The following is a 22,993-nucleotide window of genomic DNA, read 5'->3' as shown; positions in this document are numbered from 1 at the left end:
CATTCATTGATTTGCTATATTGTTTGATTGATTTGAAACTAGAAGTGTAACTCAAGTTATCAAATCCCCTCTGGAAGCTATGTAAAGTCCAGGCCATGTTCATACAACCCTGTGATGTAGCTGTGAATTGAATCTGTAGTCATTAATAAGGAAGGAAAACTAGGATACTTCACTCTCCACGCCACCCCTCCTAGGATATGAAACCTTGACATTTCTGAACTGCATTACACAGAGTAACCTAGCACAGGAAGGCTTGGAGGATGAGGAAAAGGATACTTATCAGCATGACACAAGACAGGCATATTTGGCCTTCAACCAACAGCAACACAAGCGGGGCATGTTACAAAACTGCACAACCAATATGCACACAGACCAGAGGAGCTGAAGGCAGCAACAACAGAACGCCTGTGTGGGAGAGGGGCAACATCAATGCTACTCCCTTCTAGCAGTGCAAGGGAAGAAGTCCCAGAGGAACAAAAAGCAGCCTAGCAATAACGAAACCAGAATTGGGAATTTTAGAATATGGTGTTCAGGTGGGAGACACAATAATAAACCAAGCCCAACACAGCTTGCCTATACACCAAGGTATCTCAAACAATGAAAGAGCAAACGATCATCTGATATATTGTCTCACTGGTATATCAGCGTGTTAATCCAGCAAAAACCCACATCTGTTTGTTCTTATAAAAGCATCAATTTAAATCATCAAACAATGTGTATTGTAGATAGAAATAATTTGTCTGCAATACCCATTGGTAGCTAATTAAGTCAGTGTATCAGATGATCATTTGCTCTTTCATTGTTTGGGAGATAATACCAGAAATGAGATTACCTTACAATCATTTTTGCTGGGAAATAAAATTGTGCATGAGATTATTCAGCAGCTGTGCCGAAGCTGCTGTCTTTTTTAAAATTTTTATTTACTTATGTAAAGGGCTTCCCCTTTTACTAATTAGGAAAGTGTACCTGCCCTCTACGAGCTTCAGCCGCTCTGAGGGCCCTCACAAAATCAGAGGTCTCACCAGACCGGCTAGTGCAAGAGTATTAGGTGCTCTAGGCAAACCTTCCAGCCTTGCAATCCCCCCCACCCAAACCCCAGCAACATCCTCCCCTTGAGGTGCCTTTCCTCTTTTCTTCAACCTCCACCGGCAGCCAAGGGTTCACCCTGGCAAGTCTGCAGCCACCTGGTGAGAGTTGGTGGGTTAGGTGACCACTTCGTTTGCCTAATGGAAGCAATGGGCCTATCTATTGGTGATGTTAGAAACTTAGAAACATGACGGCAGAAAAAGACCGTAAGGCTCATCCAGTCTGCCCATCTGCCCAATTAATTTAGCATCACTTCCTTAGAGATCCCCTGCATTTATCCCATGCTTTCTTGAATTCAGATACTGTTTTTGTCTCTACTATTTATTTATTTTAAAACATTGGTTACCCACCCTTCCAGCGTTCAGGGTGGGGTACAAAATACATGAAATGCATGAAATCAAGTTACATAAGGACAAAAGCAAACATAACAGCGTAATATAAAAGCAAATAAAACAAAGTATTAGTGTGCACGATGACAAACATCAGACAATTAAATTGCATATGCCTTCTAGCACAAGTACATTTGTAGTGCTTTCTTAAAATAAATCTGGGCTCTTTAATTAATCTGATCTCAAAAGGAAGAGAGTTGCAAAAGAATGCACCTGCAATAGAAAAGGATCGCTCTCTAGTTTCTTCCAGGGGAGGGAACATCTAACAGACCTTGGCTTGAGGATCTCAAAACTCTTGTTGGAGTGAGTACTTTCAGAGTGGCTGCAATCCACAGAGAAGAGATGTTAAAAAGAAGAGTGTTGAATCCGATATGCAATTGATAACCTGAGACGTGACTGTAATATGGGAGTGATGAGGTTACGAATGGGTGATCTGGTCAATAGTCTTGCTGCAGAACTTTTAATAATTTGCAGTGGGTGAATTATTTAAGCCGGGAGACCAAGAAAAAGTGAGTTACATTAATCAAGCCCAGAAAAGAGAAGTAATTGCAAAATTGTAATGGTTTCAAATTATGTAATAAACGAAGCTTAAAGAATGAGGTTGGTATCAACATTTTGATATGTTCTTGCATTGAAAGAGCAGGATCTATGAGAATACCTAAATTGCGAACGACTTTTGAGATTGAAATATAATCATTTTTGAATAAAATTTTATCTAGAATGGACGAAAAGGGAAAACAGGAAGAATCATGATTTCAGTTTTTGAAATATTGAGTGCAAGTTTATTAAAAGCAAGCCAATTATGCATGGCAGACAAACAGTACAAAATGTGTTCTTCGGTGTGATTCCATGATTGCTTGAGGGGAAAAAAGAACTGAATATCATCTGCATATAGCTTGTACTGTATCCCAAGGCTGCCTAAAAGTCAGCATAATGGAGTCAAATAGATGTTAAAGAGTGCAGCCAGTAATGCAGAGCCTTGGAGTATTCTTGAGCTAAGAGGAATCCATCCACTGGGAGGCCGTTCCACACATCCAGCACCCTCACTGCAAAGAAATATTTCCTAAGATTACTCCTGTGTCTACTCACTTTCAACCTTATTGCATGACCCCTCACTTCATCGCATGGTAGGTAAGGAGCAGCATCACTCCCCATTGGAAAGGGTAAACTAGTTTTATAAAAACCCCATCTCTCTCGTGAGTAAGGGAGCTGTCGAGGATGTGAGGAGTCCTGAGTGGTGTCTAGGGCCTTCTCCCACACTGAGCGGGTCCCATAAAGATTTAAGAGGAGGAGCCACATTCCAGGGTGGAAGTTCCTGGGAGTTCAGAAGCGGGACAGAAAGAGAAGACGTTCTTGCAGAGTTTAGTGGAGCGATGTACCAGGAGGTGCCAAGGGAAGGGGGGTCACCTGAGAAAGAAAGTCCCCCAGTTCAAAGACTGGTCCAAGCACCATCAGCCTGAGCTTCTAAGAGAGAAAGAGCAAAGGACCGCCAAGGAAATGATTACAGCTACCAGAAACTGGGAGGGCCCGGGTGGTGGAGGGTACCTGCCCGAAGAGCTGACCTGTTTGAAGAAAGATGGAAAGGGACTGTGATTTTTGTTTTTCTGTGTGGTAGAATTTTCTTACAGTATTGGTGCGCTATCCTGTGCGCGCTGTTTACTGGAATTTCTCTGAATAAAGACTTTATTTGAACGATTGCTGACGTGAAGAGTGATTTTTTTTGGTGTGACTGACTGGTGGGCAGAAGAGCCCCTGAAAGACCAAACCCTAAGGGCCCGCCCTGTATGGGGACCCAGTGACGGCCATGGGGGTCTCGCGTGGTGACCAGGACGGGATGGGGGCTACACTTACTTTCCAGATTTCTTTCAGCCATTAGAACCGCGCTGCGCTTGGCCTGTGCCCGTCACAGCCAGGGCCCTGATAAGCTCACAGAATTAAAAAAGAAAAAAAAAAAACCCCAACCCAGACGAAACCTTTCAAAAAAAAACCTGAAAACTGGCTCTTCCGGCAAGCCTACCCCATGTCACCCCCCATTACATAAATTCCCTCTGTAATTTTTTCCATCGATCTATGAATAAGAATGCCTTATGTCCGCTGATTTCTGTACCTTGTACATTGCTATTTATGTATATTGTTATGTAAATAGTTTTTGTTGTATCTATTTATCGATGTTTTGATATTACGCTGCTTAGTCAGTTTTTATACACTCCCCTGTTTAGTGTATTTCTCGGTTATATGTAAGGGCTCCACCCAAAAGTTAATTGTATTTTTCTGTTATATGTAAGGGCTCCGCCCAAAAGTTCTTGTTTTTTGTGAACCGATGCGATGTGCGAACGGACATCGGTATAGAAGAGACTTTAAATAAATAAATAAATAAATAAATAAATAAATAAATACTACCACCAGTAGGCACAGGGCTGTAGGGAGGAGTACTCCGAAGGAAGACCAAAGACAATGGGCGATCATCTAGCAACGATGTGGTGCCTTCAGGAAAATAAGTCAGATAAACAGTTTCCCCTGTGCATTAATGATGATCGCTCATCTTAAGCTCTGCCTTTACAGCCTTGTTCCGCTTTCTAGCAACAGGTTATCCTGTTTGATTAACCATGGAGGAAAGATCAAGCAGTACCTCCCAGGTGCGATTATAAAATATCCCATAAAAACTCATTATTCTTAGATATTACAGCAGGGAGGCCTGCAGGGAAAGTTGGCTCCTGTGCCAGCTGCCTCAGCACTTCAAGAGCTCCCAAGATCACTGTACAGGGAGAGAGGAACAGAGGAAAGCTTCGGAGAACGAGCTCCAGCTTCAAGGATAACGGGCTGACCCTCAGACTGCAGTCTTGCGTGTAAAGTTTATTCGTGTGGGTCCAGAGGTCTGCCCCTGTCCTCAGGCTGGGATCTCTAACGCGATGCAAAGGAATAGAGTCAGTCTATTAATATGTTCCACTTTGCAAGATGCGCTGACAGACTTTACTATAGTTTCCCAGGGAGACGGAGAGAGACTGTTCGCTGGCACAGGCACCCGCTCTTCTCTCCGTTTGGCATCAATATATCATGATGCTGATATTTCTGGCACAGGGCTATGGTTTTCCCTTCAGCTGATTGCTAAACCTGTTCAAGCAGTCAGGGTGTTGGGGTAGTGAACCCTTCGACTTGGCAAGGACATGTGGTCTGGTCTGGCATCACTATCATACGTATGTAAGCCACGCGATAATCCCGTACCTTGCTCAGAGTACTCCAGTAGGAAAAGCGAGAAATAAGTCTAATAACGCCCTGGCACCCTGAATGTGCCAATGCAATGCTTCTCGCACGCCAGGAACAGAGTTGGGAGATGGAAGTTGCAGGTCCTCTCCTCATTCATGCCCTCCCTCCTCTCTATTCAGGGTTGGCTCTCACTTAATGCAAGAAAACCCCATTCCTGCCAAGTGGCTGGCAGGTGACAGGATCACTTCATGCACGGTCACTGTCTGCTGCGATGTTCTTCTTATGCTGTTGGCGCGCCACTCAGACCCTTGGCCACACTTCCCTCCTCCCCCCTACAACACTCGACTTAGCAGCAGAGGGCTGAATGGGATTTTATTTAGGGTAATAAATTGGATTACACAGTTGGATGTCCCCCTCCACTGTGTAAAAGTTCCTGGCAGTGAGAACACCGCTGCTGCAAACAGAATGAGGCTCATTGCACATATAAGCTCCTTCCCTTCCGAATGTTGTTCTTTTGCTGCTGAGAGGTTGAGAGGCGAGGCACATAGCTGTTAGGTAATAAGCTTGTAGATGACTGCAGATAAAGACCAATTGGCCAATCCGGTCAGCCCAGTTACTCCTGTCCACAATGCAAAGGACAGTTCCCAGCTGTAGCTGCAGAAACGTGAGCACTTGTAGGATATCTCTCCCTTCTCCAAGTCAGTTTCTGTTTCCGTCCTCATTGGTTCCTTCTACTTTCTAACATTAGGCTTGTACTACTGGTTAAACCCTGGGGTAACTTACATGGAAAGACGGTGACAACCCTAACAGCAGAGATACAGCTGTTTCAGACTTTTAAGAAGACCGGGGTGACTTGCATGGAGCGGCTACCCCCAGGCTTCCAAAACGGCTGGGGACCTAGCCAAGGAGAGGTCATGGTTAAAGCTCAGCAAGGAACGATGTGATTGGGATTAGTTGGAGAGGGGCCGCAAGTGGAAAGCAGGCCGAGAGGTCCATATGGGAAATATGTGAGGGATGGCGAGCTGGGGTTGGTTTAGGTAAAGGGGATCTAAAAGCCTCTCTACCCAGAGAGGAAGAGGACCATTTGATTTGCTCAATTTTATGTTTTACTATATTGTTGTTTAAACGTATTTTATCAGTTTCTAAGTATGTAATCCATCAGTTGGAAGTGGCGGAATCATTTACAGCTCCAATATTTCAAGATTAACAGAGGAAAAGAAAAACAACTGAGTGGTAAAAATGTATCCACCATCACAAAAAAAGAAAGAAAACAAAACAAAACAGACTATTGCATATTGTCAAGAATTAACAGGACTACTACTAATTAATTTCACTTTCATTAGGAAGTCCTCAGAAATGGGGAGGACCCAATGAGAAAGGCAAATGAAATCTAAACAGAAAATCTTTAAGCAAGAAAAACAAAGCCCAGCAGTAGAAGGTTCCAGAAAATGAATTTCAATCTGCCTAATCTACAGTCTTACAGACAACTAAATTAATTTTCAGAGGATACTGTGAGCAAATTCACTAATAATAATAGCAGAATCAGATTAAGGTAAGGCATCCCCTGTCCAGCCTCGAGCGGAGTCAGTCTGATGCCTAGGGAGTACATTTTCCGCAGGGGGCAGGCCGCCGGCAGCCTCATTAGCATCTGTGGCAAAATTGCCCAGGACCCTTTCCATGCATTGCGACAGCCTGGAACTTCGCAATCCCGGTCTGGAGATTTCAAGATGTCCACAGCCGCCCTTGTCAGGTCCTTCCCACCCCTCCTCCCGAGTGTCCATAAAGGTCTCAGTGGCTCTCCCACCAGCACCCTGTGCCCCTCGGGGGCCCAAAACTTCCAAGTTAAAGCCCCCCCTGGCCCCCACAAATAATTGAAAAATAATTCTGGGTCACCCCTCACTCCTCCAAGCCCCCAAAATCATAAAGAAAAGCTGTGGGGGGGGGGGGGGGCTAAAAGTGATCCTCACTTGCCCCTTCCCCATCCGCGCAAGTTTTAACTTTTCCAAATGTATTTTCTAAAATCTCTATTTCGGGGGCAATGTCGGAGTAACCACAGCAGATGCAAGGTCTGCAGGTCAGGGCCAGATTTAGGCATTGGCAACCAAATCCTGAAAGTACTCCCGAAAAACGTTGATTTCACCTCCTCACCCTTGCTGTTCCGTTATTTCCAGAAGGAAGGGAACCCCTTGCCCCAAGTCCTCTGCCTATGGGCACCGCCATCTTGACTCCGGGCCTGGCGGCTGCGGTGCATTGTGGGTAGAAAAATCCCCATGAATCCCTGCACGTGCATTTCCTGGCAGTCTGCAGTGTGCCTGGTCCCTAATATCAGCGGCTAAGTGACCACCTGTCTGCAGGACCTTTCAGGACTGCAGATGAGGATTAGAAGAAGGACTTCAGAGCATCTGCCATCCATTCAATCTCATTTTGTTCTGCTAGCAGGCAGCCTGTGTGAGAAATGCCCGCAGAGAGTAACCCTGCATTGTTATAATAATGAAACTTTAATTAGCTGATAGACACGGCAGTGTGCAATGACAAGACTGCTGGTGCTGGTGTTGGTTCTTTGAAGACAGATCAGGATCAACGATTGACACAGAGGGGTGCAGAGAAGCACAGCGGGAGGAGGAGGATGGGGCCTGGGGTTATTTCCCCGGAAAAAATTGCAAGACTCAAGATTTCTCTGTTTTTCCGTGACAAAATATTTAGGCTGTGGCAGACCTGCAGTGTAAAGCGTGTCCAGATATATTTGCATTTCACCACTGAGGAATTATTGCACAGAGAAAAAATTCCACCAGCTATATTGGTCCTGTAGAAAACTGCACTGCAGGCTGTGATCCCTTTTCTTGGACCAGTGCAAGAACTATCCAAAGATGAGCTCCTGCATAAGTATCTCCTATTGTACTTGCCAAATAAGACTACTGTGTCCATCTGACAAACTCTTAAACCCAACTCTCGCCATCTCTTTGCTACTCTCAATTCCTTCCTCAATCTTCCCTCGCCTCCCTCCTCCCCTTCACTCTCTGCCCAGACTATGGCTGACTACTTCCATGACAAGATTCACAAAATTAGTCTTGAGTTCTCAACCTGGTCCCCTTTACCTGCCTCTCCCCCACTTCTTTCCTCTACCTTTCCTCAACCTCTGCTACTCTCTCCTTTCCTGAAGTCACAGTGAAAGAAACTGCTCATCTTCTCTCTTCCTCCAAACTCACTACTTGTTCCTTTGTCTCAGTCCCTATCCAATTCCTCAGCTCCAACTCCACTGCAATCATCCCTTCCATCTGTCACATCCTCAGACTATCACGCTCCACTGCTACTGTTCCTGCTGCCTTCAAATGTGCTGTAACCATACCACTCCTTAAAAAAATCCTCATTGGATCCTACCTGTCCTGCCAACTGTTGTCCCATCTCCTTTTTATCTCCAAACAACTTGAACATGCTGTTCATCATCGCTGTCTTGACTTTCTTTCCCCTCAAGCCATTCTTGATCCACTCCAGTATGGTTTTCACCCTCTATATTCATCTGAAGCAGTCCTTGCAGTGCTTGCTTGGATTTTGGGACTCTGTCCTGTCTTGGTTCTCTTCTTACCTCTCCCATTGCACTTTAAACGTTTTCTTTGATGGTTCCTCCTCTATTGTCATTCTTACATCCAACCCTCGCCATCTCTTTGCCACACTCAATTCCCTCTTCAGACTTCCTGGCTTTCTTCTCTTCTCACTATATACTAATTCCCTTGGTTCTCTGATTTCCTCTCATAGTTTTCAATACCATTTTTATGCTGATGACTCCCAGATCTACCTTTCTACACCAGAAATGTCACCAGAAATCCAGTCCCGGATCTCAGCCTGTTTATCTGCATTACTGCCTGGATGTCTCACCACCATCTTAAACTCAACATGGCCAAGACAGAGCTCTTTAACTTCTCCCCAAGCCCAACTCCCCTCTTCTTCCTTTCTCTGTTTCGGTGGATAACATGGTCATCCTCCCGGTCCCATCAGCCCTCAACCTTGGAGTTCCTCTTAGATTCCTCTCTTTTCTTCTCTACACAAACCCAAAACTCTATGCCGTTTCTTTCTCTAAAACATTGACAAAATCCCTTCCTTTCTGAACACACTACCAGAACCCTTATCTACTCTTTCATCTCCTCCCACTTAGACTATTGCAGCCTGCTCCTCACAGGTCTCCCGGCAAGTCATTTTTCCACTGCAATTTGTCCTAAATTTAGCTCCACTGCAGCACCTCACTAACTCTCCTCTCTTATCTCTTGCTACACCCCTCCTCATATACGCCACTCATTGGACAAGTTGCTCCTATCTGTGCTCTTCTCCAGTGCCAATTCCTGACTCTGTGCTTTCTACCTGGCTACACCATATTCTTGGAATAATTTTCCTGAACTGTTGCATCATGCATCTTCTCTTGCCATGCTTAAATCCCATCTAAAGATCCACCTTCTTTGAAACCGCTTTTAAATCTTATGCCTGATTGTCGGCTTTTAGTCTTAACTAATGTTCTTTTCTTTTTAACCATTGTGTTGCTTTATGAAATGCCCCAAGTCTCTTGCCCTGTATGTTTGTATTAGTTGGTAAGCTCTATTGAGCAGGGACTGTCTTTATGTATGTTTGTACAGTGCTGCGTTTGTCGTGTAGCGCTATAGAAAAGTTAAGTAGTAGTAGTAACTTTCTAGACCGCAGAGGTCCCTTCTTCAGATGCGACACGGATGATGTATGACACCTGAAAGAGGGATCCCAGTGGACTGGCAAGCTCACATACAAGATCATCTTGGGATAATTCTTATTTTGGTCCAGTTGAAAGGTATCTCAGCTTGCAAAGAAGCCAATGCACACAGAAGGAAAATATGTTTCTTTTACGAATCAGATACTGAAAAGCGAGTGGCTTTGTTGCCCACCTCATGCAGTCTGGTGTGAGATTAAAATGCAAGGCGTTGTCAGGTAGCTGACTCGCTGTCTGAAGGCTATGGAGAAAGCGGGGGTCCTTTCAAACTGCAGCAGCGGCTCTGCAGGAGACCCTTTTGTTCTTTGACATTATTGGTAAACGTCGTAAAATATGGATTACTTCATCGCATCATTTTAACAGTGGGATGCTCTTTCTAATCTGAAACCACATGATCAAGAATAGATAAATGCCATTTAGTTTCACAGGTGGAGGGAGAGAAAATAAAATGGACTGGAGAGAGAGTCAACAAATTAAAAAAAGGTATGGGGGGGGGGGGGGGGGAGTAGCCAAGAGGTCAGATTTATAACCTACGGTCCATATTCATGTCAACGTCAGAACTCCATGTTGGAAGGTGGGGTGTAGACCCTTCTGATAAGCTGCCAATAATTAATTGTGAAGTCTTCCGGAGTACGTTGGCGTAACTATGGTGATTCCCTCCCTTCCCTCCCCCTTTCGCCAGACAGTCATAGCAGCGTTGAAAGTGGCCAGGATCAGGCCAGAGCCCTGAAATCTCAGCAGAAGGGCTGAATTTCTCACGGAACGGGGTAGAGAGGAAGAGGAGGGACATTATGGATATTTTCTATAGAACCGGGGAGGCTGACTTTCAGACCTCATCACATTGTTTTATGTGCTTTCGGAGGGATTTGATTTCACAAGGGGTGCATAGCCAGCAGAGGCATTTGTTAAACATTGGGAGGGGGATGGGATTTGGACCACAGGACTGTACTTCAGGTTTTTTTTAGCCAAACCATTACCATTTAACTAGTTAATATTCTTTTGAATATAATGTTTAAGTCTCAAGTTATCTGGCCACACATGCCTGATAACTTTAAACCTAACCGGTGATATTCAAAAGATGACCGGTTGGGTTTAATGTTATCCAGCTAAATATACAAGGGCTTGCACCCCGTGCGCCAGCCTGCCGCTAATGGCGGCGCCGCTGGGCACTGGGAGCGCGCCCTGCTCCCCTCCGGCATAGAGAGGGTTTCCAGGGGCACGTCGGCCGGGGCCTCTCGCGAGAGCGTGGCCCCGACCTACATGCCCTCCCCCCCCAACGTCACCGGCCCGCGACGCGCGATCAATGCGCGTTGCGGCCCTGAGAAAAAGGACGGGTCGCCGTCGCCATCGTTCTCTTTTGCGGCAGCGGCATCCAAAACCCACCCACCCAGCCCCCAATTAAGCTGTTGAGATTTATCCGTAGGAACAGCAACAATGAGATTTACAACCAGAGGGTGGACTTAATTATGGGGTTACAAGAATAACGTATAGTAACCTGTTATTGATAATGGTATTTTGTAATACGACTCTTTTGTTCATTACTTCTTCTCTTGTTATTCATTGCAATATTCAACTGTTGATACACACGTCGCAGCTTTAGGCGGGTGCACGAGACCAGGCCAAAGTTGGTAGGCCTGGATGGGGGCCCCCTTGCCTGGAGGAGCACGGCGGGGGGGGGGGGGGGGTCGGTGGAAGGGACCGTCTTGCTAGGAGACACGGCGGGTGGCACCCTGGACTGGCGATTCTATACAGATAAGAAGGGCGACTCCTGCATCACAATGTTATTGTTAATTAGATAATAAAGCTGTGGCCTTTTTCCACCACAAGAAGACTGAGTCTCATATGTTTGAATAAACTGTAAGCAAGATGCAGAAGGTGCAGGAGAGCGGCGGTGCACGTAGTGCATCTGTGATCATGACGTTAAGTAACATAGTAAAGGACAGCAGATAAAAACCACAATGGGCCATCCAGTCTGCCTGGCTGAGATTTAGCCTCTTTTCCTAGATGCACTTATAAAACTCTCAAATGCCCCTCAACAACAACTTCCCCTTTGGGACTTTCAATTGATCTCCCTTCTCTCATATTTTTCTCAAGCATGGCCAGAGTCCATCACGGTGTTGGTCTCCCCAGTGCTTTCTTGAAGCCCTGATTAATTTGTACCGCTGCTGTTTTGCTGGACAGTTTCAGTGCTACTGACCATCCTTTCCTTACCAGATTTTGCAGGGACACACTGGAGGCAGTTCACAGAGGCTCAGGGTGTTTCCGGTGCAAAAAACAAATTTCATTTTTTTTAAGTCAGTTTCTTAGCCACCCTTCATAAAGCTCATGAAGGGTGCAGCTAAAACATAAATAAAATCCATTAGCATAAAACATATAAAATTATGTACTTATGAACACAGACTTGAGACCATTTCATCTATATATAAATAAAAGGCTTGTGTCGGTCGGTCACACTGTTGTGTCTGTCTGTGGCCACCAGGTGGCACCCTGAATACTGGAAGGTGCACTGTGCAAAGACAATATGTTTTGTCTGCAAAGCCCTGTCTCTCAGGCAACCACACAGAAACACAGGCTCGCTCATTCTCTCACACACACACAGGCTGTTCTCTTAATTTGTCAATACATTTAAAGAATATTTGGCTTTCCTATTTCTGTTTGGTTTTGAAAATGTACATCAGTTGTGAACCAGACAACCTGAGCAATGCCGGGTACCTATGCTCTCTCTGCAAAGCCCTGTCTTTCAGGCACACAGACAGAGGCACAGGCAGGCACACATACACAGGCTCATACACACACACGTGCACAGGCTCCCTTCCACATACAGGCTCCCACACATGCACAGACACACACACACACCAGGTCCCCACCCTCCACACACAAGGTGTCTTCTTCAGGCACTGCCAGACCCCTTCTTCAGCTACCATGGGATGGGAAGAGGGCCACTGTGGGATGGGGATCCCAGGGTTGCCCTTTCCTTCTTTGGCTGCCTCGGGATGGAAACTGCAGTAGTCATCCTGCAGGCCTCTTCTGCAACTCTGAATGAGTGAGCCTGAGCCATGGCCCACCTGTGGCTACACCACTGTTATGGATTGTGAACTGGTTAAAAGACAGGAAACAGAGAGTAAGACTAACTGCTCAGTTCTCTCAATGGAGGACAGCAAATAGTGCAGTACCCCAGGGATCTGTATTGAAACCAGCGCTTTCTAATCTTCTTCTATAACAATTGTTATTTAGTGCTCTCTAGAGTTGGGCAATGAGCGATATCTAATATACAATCAATGTAGTTTATAGAGAGGTTCCCTAAGTGTCTATATGCTTTTTATTAATTACTTAACAAAATAAAGATCTTCAGAAGGATAGCGTGTTATCCTGGTGCAATAAGAACATAAGATATGCCAAACTGGGTCAGACCAAGGGTCCAACAGGCCCACGTATCCTGTTTCCAACAGTGGCCAATCCAAGTCACATGTACCTGGCAAGTACCCAAACATTAGATAAATCAAAGCTACTACTGCTTATTAATTACCTTAATAGCAGTTTATGGATTTTTCCTCTAGGAACTTATACAAACCTTTTTTAAACCCAGTTACACTAACTGCTGTAACCACATCCTCTGGGAATGAATTCCAGAGCTTAATTATGCATTGAGTGTAAAGGAATTTTCTTTGATTTGTTTTAAATGAGCTACTTGCTAACTTCATGGAGTGCCCCCTGGTCCTTCTATTATCTGAGAGAATAAATAATCGATTTACATTAACTTGTTCAAGTCCTTTCATGATTTTGTAGACTTCTATCATATCCCCCCTTAGACGTCTCTTCTCCAAACTGAACAGCCCTAACTTCTTTAGCCTTTCCTCATAAGGCAGCTCTTCCAGCAGCAAAAATGACAAGAGGTGGGTGGCACCTTTTAGACTAACCAATTTGTTTTTTAGCAAAATAAATCAATATTTATCATTTTCACTTTTGTTTGATTTTAACAGTTCTAGCTGTTATGGACCAGGCAACCCCAGCAATGCAGGGCAGTTTTCACTAGTTATGACATAAAACAATTTCAGTCACCACCACACATAAAAGAAATCTATGACCTTAATATGAAATCACAATATAACTCAAGGGGTTACTCTTAAAATAACCATTACTATAAAAAGAAAGTACAATACCAGCCCTTGACAACAGCTAATATCAAAGCACAACAAAACATAACACTAGCCCCTAACTTAGATCAAATGTAACTCGGTAATACCCTTAGGATCTCCGCAATCAATAAGTCAACAACCCGGAAACGTCACGAGAACTGCCGCCAAGGTAAAAGGGTATTTACTCATACTTAACAAAATGTTTTAACAACTAAAAGCCCTACTTAATGCACTGAACACAGGCCATGCTGTTAGCAACTGTCTGAAGGCCATAAGATTGGTGGAGAAATGAATATTAGCAAGAGGTCATTCCACAAACATGGCACCTCACAATAAAAGTCTCGTTCATGTGTCTTGGCACTCATAGTGCGCCTTCATTGGCACATATTTCACTCATTTCAAGTATGCAGGACCTATCCCTTGTAGCATTGTGACGTCGAGAAGCAACTGGCAGCCAATCTAATTCCCGTAAAATTGGGGAGATATTCTGCCGAAAAACTAACAGCCTGATAACAAATGAGCCACCGAATTTTGAATTCTCTGAAGTCTAAGGATCTTCTGCAAGCCCAAATATAGCACATTACAATCATCTAGGCATAGCTGTAAAATGTTTCTGATGGAATAATGGACGGAGCTGTTGCAGCTGTCACAGTTACAAAAACATTTTCTAAGTGCCCTAGCAATAAGGGCCTCCGGGGTTAGACCAGAGTCAATAATAACCCCCAGCTACAGACCTGATCCTTTACCAGCAGTAAAACTCCATCAAGAATTAAAAATAGATTGCAGTTCTGAAATGAATGGACTGCATGTGCTCCTCTCTGGGCCCCACAGGAAGTGCCCACAAAAGAAAGTGTGACCACCGGCACATAAACGCAGAGAGAGTAAAATCACAACTGGCTCAGCCTTAGAACATAGAGCTATGTGTCACCCTATCCCCCACTGCCCTACCATAGAAGAAGTACAGCTTGAGCAGCAGAGGTGCAAACTTCCCTCACACACACACACACACACACACACACACACACTCACACTCACACACACAGTTCCCCTCTATGGTGCGGGTGTGCACAGCTGCATGGCATTCCTCTAGGAGCTGCCCACACTGCACCTTAGGTGGTGCAAGATCCGGCAGAAGGAGCGGCGAGAGGTCCATTTAGCAGGTACCGACGGTTCTGTGTTGGCACCGAGGGCATGTTCAAAACTCATGAGCCAGCACTTCCTGGCTGCTGATCTTGGGAAATCAGAAGACAAGAAGAGCCAGCCTGTGAGCTTTAATATGCTTGTCATGCTAGCACAGAGAAGACAGAGCAGGATGATTTTCCACTGCTCAGATTAACTGAGAGAGGGAGGGGAAGCAGATAAAAAAAAAAGGCAGGGGGGGGGGTGGATGCTTGGGAAGGAGGGAAAAGGTAGGGAGTATATACTGAGAGAGGGGGGAGAGACAGAGGGGCACATGCAGGGGGGGGGGGGGGAGGAAAAATGCAGGTGGAGAATGCTGGAGAAAGGGGGGGAGAAGCAAGGGGGCAGATGTTGGGGAAGAGAGAAACGAAGGGTTGGTGGCAATAAGGAGCAAGAAAGGAGGAGGAGGAGGAATTATAGGGATGATGTGAACATCGAGGTGTAGAGACATCTCCTCCTCATTCTGGTTTCACCCTAGCATAGGAGAATGAGTGGGAGAGAAGAGGAATACAGGGGACGGAGACAGGGAATAAAGTGGAGGGGTAGGATAAGCACAAGGCAGTCTGATGAAGAAAGGTGGGGGCAGAAGATACAGGGAGAAAGCTGAAAGGCTGGGTCGAGGAAGGAGATCCAGGGGGGGGCACTGAAAGAAATAAAGCGTCCGTCAAGTGGGGGAGCAGAGGGGAAGGATGAAAATGTGTCACTGCCTGGGGCAAGATTGCTAGATGATTCCCGCAGAAGACATTCGATAATTTTGGGTCACATGGAGCACTGCCAGCAGGCCGGGGGGTGGGGGCGGGCAAACGGCAGGTGCGGGACAAGACAGAGTCCTCGTAGACGAGGAGACTCGGAGCTCAGCTAAGGGCGGCAGCGTGGGCAGGTGATTAAATGTGAGCTGTGACGGATCACTGGCGGACGGTTTACCCAGTCCAGATAACGAAACACAGTGATGACGGGGCTTCGACAGGGGAAAAGCCGCAAACGGTGGGCTAAGGCAGCGGCAGCAGCAGTGTGGGCTTTGCAGGACGACACACGGTGGGCTCCAAAAGTTGAAGACTTCTGCCAAAGAGAGAGAATATCACCCGCAGGCTGCCCCGGTGGTGCCGGGTATCGGCTGCACTCGCGTGAGCTGCTAACCCTGGGGGCAGGCTCAGAGACCGAGCTGCAGCTGAAGCACTAAAAATCAAGATAATTCTGCACATTTTAACTCTCCCATTTTTTTTTTTACTGAGCAGTAGCTCAAAAATATGTACAGTCTAGATAAAAAAGCAGAGACCCTAGGTAAGTCCCTGCCCCAACGCGTTTACAACCTCACTGGGTCCCTGAGGCCACGTGCCCAAAATGATGTCAGCCGGAGGAGCTGGATTTGAACCCTGGGTCTTAGCCCATTGCTCTAACCACCAGCCCCTTAGTCCCTCCAGCTGGCATGCTGCTGCGAACTGGTACAAGAAGGCTCAGCAGGAACAAACTTGCCTGTGATGTTGGTGCTGGGAGGGAAATGCTCACAGAAGGGATTCTGAGCCGAGCTGGAGAAGAGATCCATCCACAGGAGAAGCAGCACCTGCAGGCAGAGGACAGGAGAGAACGCACACAGGGTCATACGTTAGGCACATCCTCGGCTTTAGGCTGGAGAGGAAGAAGGCGTCAGTGTTACTTGTAGTCGTACTCTTGGACATTCACAGATCATGGACCCAGGAACTCAAAGAGAGGGGGGGGGGGGGGGGGGGGGGGGGGACGACTGCACCTGGTTCAGGTGGGAGGAGGGATGCGCACTCACCGGGGAAGGAACGCACTTAATATGCACTTCTGCTGCCCTCCCCAAAACAGATTATAGGGGGGAGAGGGAGTGCATGGCAAGTGCATTTTATCACTGGCAAGTAAGTCCTGGAAGAAATGTTCAAATCCTGACTAAGGGAATCAGGGATTAGGTGGGGACCTGGGGATGGGAGGTCAGCAGGGGTCTGTCACTTGGGTCGTGGGAATAAATGGGGACTGTCAGAAGTGCAAGACTGGTGCAAGGAGCCTGGGGGAGGGGTGGCAAGAAAGTGTGAAGGACTTGGAAGGGCTGGGAAGAGAGCCAGAAGAAAGGAAGAGAGCAGAAGGGCTGACAGAGAGATGAGCTAGTATAAGAAGAAGGAGAGGTGAAAGGACTGGTTAGTGGATGGAGGGAGAGGGAAAATGGACCTCTCATGGAGGAGAAAGAGAGCGCGTGAGGGGAAGAGTTGGTGTGAAATGGAGAAAACTGGCTATGGGGCTGAGACAGTGAGAAAGAGGATCTTGGATTAGGGTTGCCAACTGGCTTCAGATTTTCAGGGCAGGTTGATCCAGTCCTGGTTTTACTCCCCTGCATGCAGGTACTTATGGTCTTGCTTTTCTTAGGGAACGCAATAGGGAAATCAGAATAAGTCCCAGCATGCAATGGAATAAACCAGGCCTGGATCGACCTGTCTTGAAAATCTGGAGCCAGTTGTTAACCCTACCTGGGATTGATGGGGGTGGGAATAAATCTAGGGAAGAGGAACAGAGGGGAAGGCGGAGGAGAAAAGGGTGGAGGAATAGGGGAATGAGAGCATGGAAGAATATAAAAAGGAGAGAAGCAGAAGAGAAAGTATTAAATTATCCACTCTAAAGGAAAGACACAATGGAGGAAGGGAGAGAACTGAATCGGAGGAGGACACCAGAAAGGCTGAGAGATGGCAGAGAAGAAGCTAAGAGAAGACGTAGAACAAGCAGAGGACAAAATCAAGCTAAAGATGCACAGGTAAGAGATTTTATCAGAAGAGAGCCTCCAGTCCCTCAGAAGGCCTTGGGGAGGTGGTGATGGGCTTTCTAACCCTGCAGGCACCCTCAGCCCGCTCCAGGAAGCTGCCAGTCTTCACTGGCAGGAGGGAGACAGTTTCCCTCCTGTTGGGCTGATGTGAAACAAAATGGAGCCCAGAGGCCTGACCTTGGGACAGAGAGCTTCTGCATTAGCTTATCTCCCGCTCCTGCCCACGCTGGCCCCCTGCTGCAGCCTGCACCAACTGGTCATGTTTCCCAGGGCCGATCACCTCATGCTGTGAAGGACGATGCAGACAGCAGTGGCATTAAAGTGGCCGCATTTAATATGGCACAGCCACTGCTGCACCAACGCATTCTGCATCTCATCTGTTTCATACATTCTACATTAAAGTGGGTATTAGAACCAGCAGGTGACACGAAATTATACGTAGACCCCAAAGTGGCATGTCCAAGATCACTCATACACAGTCAGTGGCAGAGCTGGGACATAGGGGGAGGGATACAGTGAGTCACCCAAGGTTACACACATTCAGTAACAAGGTAGGCACTGTACAGTTTCAGATTTCTCTACCATGAAGACTCCAAAATAGCAGCCTCATCTTCCTAAATATACAAAAGTCAATCCATTAATCTATTGCACAAACACTGTAAGAAATGGGCTGTTCAGTGATAGATTAATGTACTACTCAATTCTACAGCACAGACACTGTGAGAAACACGCTGATTGGTGCCTGTGATAGACTAATCCACTATTCTATTCTACAGCAGAGTCCATGAGAAGCTTGCTGATCGATGCCTATGATAGAATAATTCACGATTCTATTCTACAGCGCAGACACCATAAGAAATGCACTGACTGGTGCCTGTAATAGAATACTCTCCTATTTGGGACTGGCCCAATGGCAAGTGCTGTGCACTTTCATGTGGAAGGTCCCCAGTTTGAGTCCTAGGTAATTTCCTCTGAGAGGAAGGCTCATGGCATGATTTCCTAGCCCTGGTTCCAGTTGAGCTTTGTAACCCAAAGGAGTAAGAGGAAACTGATGGATCAAAAAATAAATAGCAGCAATGAGCACATTTCTCTCAGCATCAGTGCTGTAGAATAGAATAGTGGATTATTCTATCACAGGAATTGAATGATTAGAGTGTTTCTCATGGCATCTGTGCTATAGAATATAGGATTATTTTATCATAGGCAATGATCAATGCATTTCTCATCAGGTCTGAGCTGTAGAATAGATTATTGTATCACAATCACTGATCAGTGCATTTCTCACAGCTTCTGTGCTGTGGATCACTCTGTACCACCTGGGCTCTTCCGTAGAGCAGCGTATGCTCCGACTAGCCCAGCCTTCTCATTTCTTTTCCCTGTGAGGGCAGCAGGGCCCTGAACTTAAGCGACAGCATCTTTCTCTCCCCCTGGCACCTGTGCTCTCGCGCCTTGAGCATTGGTGTTGAGCACTGGCCCTCTTGGCAACAACTGGCTATTTCTGAAACCTGGGCAGAGGGGGTGGAGGAGCGAGGAGGGAAGCAGGATACATGGAACGGGCTGTGGCTTGGTTTTTGCTTCAAGATTTCACCCACACAGAAGAAAATAAAATTAAAGTAAGCTGAACGCTTACTTTTTTTTTTTTTTTTTGTTCTTTTATGTTGGATGACGAATCACTCTGTCATTATATCAATTTATATAGGAACGATGGAGAGGGATAGGCAGCGAGAGAATGAGGGGGAGAGATAGAGTGATGGGAAGACAGAGTGAGAGGAATAGTGAGACTGGAGTTAATGGTGTTTAATGGTCTCCCTGGACTCGTTTTCACTTAATGGAGCTGTTCAAAGAAACAGGAAAAGGAATTTAACTTGTACACAGCCTTTTGCTTTTCAGCTCAATGACAAAAACACGACAAAACAAAAACCTCTGTCACTTGCTTTCTCTTACTGGCATTAAAGGGAAGGAGAGACAAGGAAGAAGAGAGAAAAGAGAGAGGGAAGTGCAGGACAGAGAGAAAGGGAGGGCTGCAGATGAGAATGTCGGGCCTGGTGGTGACAGTAATGGTCAGGAAGCCCAGGTTCAAATCCCACTTCTCCCACCCATGCTCCTTGTGACCTTGGCTGAGTCCTGTGGCTTCTTTGGTGCAGGGACTTATTGTACCTGAATGCTAATCATGCTGTAAGCTGCACTGATTGGAAAGGCAGCCTCATCGTATCTCATACCCTGGAAGGTTTACAAATCATGGGCCCTACAGGTGAATCTGGGAAATGTGAAAAACAAAAGAGTAGGATTTTCCAGGTAAAAAAAAAAAAGCCCCAAAAAATCTCTAATTTACCAAAAATAACCAAGTCTATACAATTGGAATTGTAGTCCACCTGTTTCACTGTAAGTTCATTTTCAACCTGTTCCAATGTAAACCGGTGCGATATGTATGCTATACAGGAACATCGGTATATAAAAATTAAAAAAATAAAAATAAATGTGTCGGCCAGATGCTCTTAAGCATTTTTCCCATGGGCGTGAAATGGGGAAAAGGTACATTGGGTCATAGCCAGTTAGGACAGCACGACTGACCCGAGTTAGAGAGCGGGCACTATCCTTAGCAGGACCGATACCATGGAGCACCAAGCCCCTTGAGATCAGATTGCAGAAACATTTCAAACTTTTCAAAAAAAGTTTAAAAACCCGGCTTTTCAAACAAGCGTTTTACAAAGAGAAGGGAGAATAGGAAGATAAAGCAGGCAGCTGAACATCAAAGCACAGTGCGTGATTAACATATGTGCATATTTTGTTATTTCACTATTTCACCGCTAGTTTTAGATAAAATATACAGCACTAAAAGATTATACGTGTAAGGTAAATCTTTCCACGTATAAATGGACAAGATTCATGACATTCATCAAATATTCTTCATATTTGAAACTATGTAACCGGGACTTTACTGGCACCCTGATAGGAAGTATTACCCAATACAATGTTTACATTACTGGACGTGCCTATCTGTGAACCGTTGTGATGGTATAGAAAAGATTTTAAATAAATAAAAATAGCACATCTGGGGGTTTTAAGTTTGCCGAACTGTAAGGAAAAAATGTTAAGGGCCTGCTGTACAATAAAAAAAACCCAATCCTTTCACAGTTGCAAACCCCCATCAGTAAAACTACTTTTACAATTGTTGAATAGGAGCATCATTCAACTAGTTCTTCCTCCCCCCCCATCATGAGAGGGAAGCGTGGTCAGTCCGCTATTAACCCAAAACTATACAGAAAGAGACAGAGCTCCAGGGCGGTTTCCTGCCTGTCACAGTCAGGGCAACCAGAGCTGGGACAGAATTTAAACCTGCTGGGGGTGGATTGTAGGGACAGGCGAGGGTGAATAGGGGTGGCTGAGTGTTTGTTCGGGGGCCGTACGGCACTTTAGAGGGCCAGAGAGGAGACAGCACAAGGCAGCAGGCCTGAGGAGGCATTTTCCAAGGAGGCCGGGGCAAAACCCGAACGGAGCGGCTACGGTTCCTGCTCTGACATCAACAAGCACAGGCTGGCCGGACGCCTCTCACAGCAGCTCCTCTGTTCTGGCGGCTCTGTGGATTACTACAAAGCTTAGTGGTGTTGGATTAAGTCTGGGACTTGCAAGAACCAAGAGAGGAAGATGAGAAGGCCTGGAATAATTTACCAGAGAGGATGGTGAAGGCCAGCGCCATCTCCAGACGTTATACACGCTTGGGACAGAGAGAAGGGGGGCACTGGTAGGAATGGGGTTGAGAGGTTGGGTAAGAGGGGAATCTTGCTGGTTAACCCTTTTAAAAATCCACCCCCTTTGTGTATCTGTGCTGGCAACACACAGCTAAACTGGCAAATCTCAGGGATGAAAAGGGAGGAGTTAGACAGAGGACACAGGAAGAAGGTCAGTCAGATACAGAGAGAGAGAGATAAAAGATAGGGAAAGCTGAGGTCTGATTACTCTGCAGAGGCCGCTCTGCTCAGCTGACAGATGTCAGGACAAAGATGCAGTGACTGATTACTGCAAGTCGTACAAGCAAGATGGGTAGGGTGCCAGGCTCTGGGCACCTACGGGAATAGCACAACGATGAGGAGCTTAGGGTAGAAGGACAAGGAGGAAGCCCTCAGAGAAGGCGTGTGGCATGGAAGAGGTGCAGCTGCCCCATGCGCAGGAAGGATGTGCCCCCCAGAGACCAGCACCTGCCAGCCCGTCCCCTCCAGACATTTCCCAGCAGTTTCAGAGCAAGGGGGCGGGTTCCCAAGGATGACACGGAGGCCTGATAGCGGGGCATCCAGAAAATTCTAGAAGGAACACGCCAAGCAGCAGCAAGCAGGGTGGTTTTAGGACCATGGCATCATTCTCACGGGAAGATCACATCTTGATTTGGATTTGGAGGGCCATGTATGCTCAGATTTCATTCCAGCTCAGTAGAAAAGTTTCGGGAGTCACAGAGAGCAGGCCGTGGCTGCCCCCAAGAATGCATTTGGATTTTATGTTTGTAAAGCGCTTTTGGAGCCTTGGCCAGTTATGCAGTATATTTTATATTTTATAAAACAATGAATAAAAAAAGTGACGGACTCCAGCAAGGACTGAAGAGGAAGAGAAGGAGCCTGCAGTAATCTGAAGGGGACAGAGATCCAGAGACATGGGACAGCAGAGAAGAGGTCTGCAGGAGGGAGGGGCGTGATCCAAGGAGAATAATACTGAAACGCTGCTCACTTACCAACAGCAAGTACATTATCATGTTTTTCAATTATTTCTGCCTACTTAATGTACTTGCAGAGATTAAACACTACAAGAGCCTAAACCAGGAGAGGCGCAGATATACTCCTAAACTTTCTAGGTTTGCGTGAGGGGTTTCTTGACATCAGATACCATCAGTCCTCCACCCCTTCCCTGAGGGGGGCATCCGGGGATGGTTTCTGAGATAGGCCTCCAGGGGCCCAGGCCGTGGAACAATCGCTGAACCTCGTCCTATCCAGGACAGTGCGCCTGCCTGATGCCCAGCGATTAACCACTAGACAAAAACCACTGTCGTAGGCGACACGTCAAACCTCCACCAAAACAGGTCTGCCGGGATCCTTGTAATTCATTTCTCTGCCTCCAGTGCCGAATCCTGTGGGGTGCATGATATATCTCTGGGGACTCGGAGCTGAAGTCCGAAAGTGAACGGCCAAAATCGGTCCTCCATTCTCCAGCTCAGACGATCATTTCGGCCAGTGGAAGGAATGAGAGCGAATTTACGCACGAGGGGAAAAGAAGCAAAGGAATTTGTAAAACAAGAGAAGAAAAAAACTCTTTGAAGAATCTTATCAGGAAAAAAAAAATCAATTGGCAAAAGCATAAATATAGTGGGAAAGACAGAGAGTTGTTTCAGAAACCCCACCCAGGAACGGCCAAGGAGAGGTGAACCTAGGACCTGAATAAGATCGCAACCTGAGTTTTTGTCTGGAGGAACTTGGATCTTATCATGCTTTCACTTCCGGCTCAAGCCTGTGCAGTTCAC

The 22,993-nt window shown here is 46.2% G+C and overlaps 1 protein-coding gene across 1 annotated transcript in view; it reads right to left on the bottom strand.

The window, feature by feature from the left end:
* Nucleotides 1-22,993, bottom strand: part of LOC115073633 (corticotropin-releasing factor receptor 1-like) — a 246,210-nt gene that overhangs the window by 194,239 nt on the left and 28,978 nt on the right. The window contains 1 exon segment of the mRNA XM_029572234.1: nucleotides 16,194-16,281. Within this exon segment, the coding sequence (XP_029428094.1) occupies nucleotides 16,194-16,281 (88 nt within the window).

The sequence above is a fragment of the Rhinatrema bivittatum genome, chromosome 12, assembly GCF_901001135.1.
Source record: "Rhinatrema bivittatum chromosome 12, aRhiBiv1.1, whole genome shotgun sequence".
NCBI lineage: Eukaryota > Metazoa > Chordata > Amphibia > Gymnophiona > Rhinatrematidae > Rhinatrema > Rhinatrema bivittatum.
Note: the sequence above shows the minus strand (reverse complement) of the source record. Positions and strands in the feature narration are given on the sequence as shown.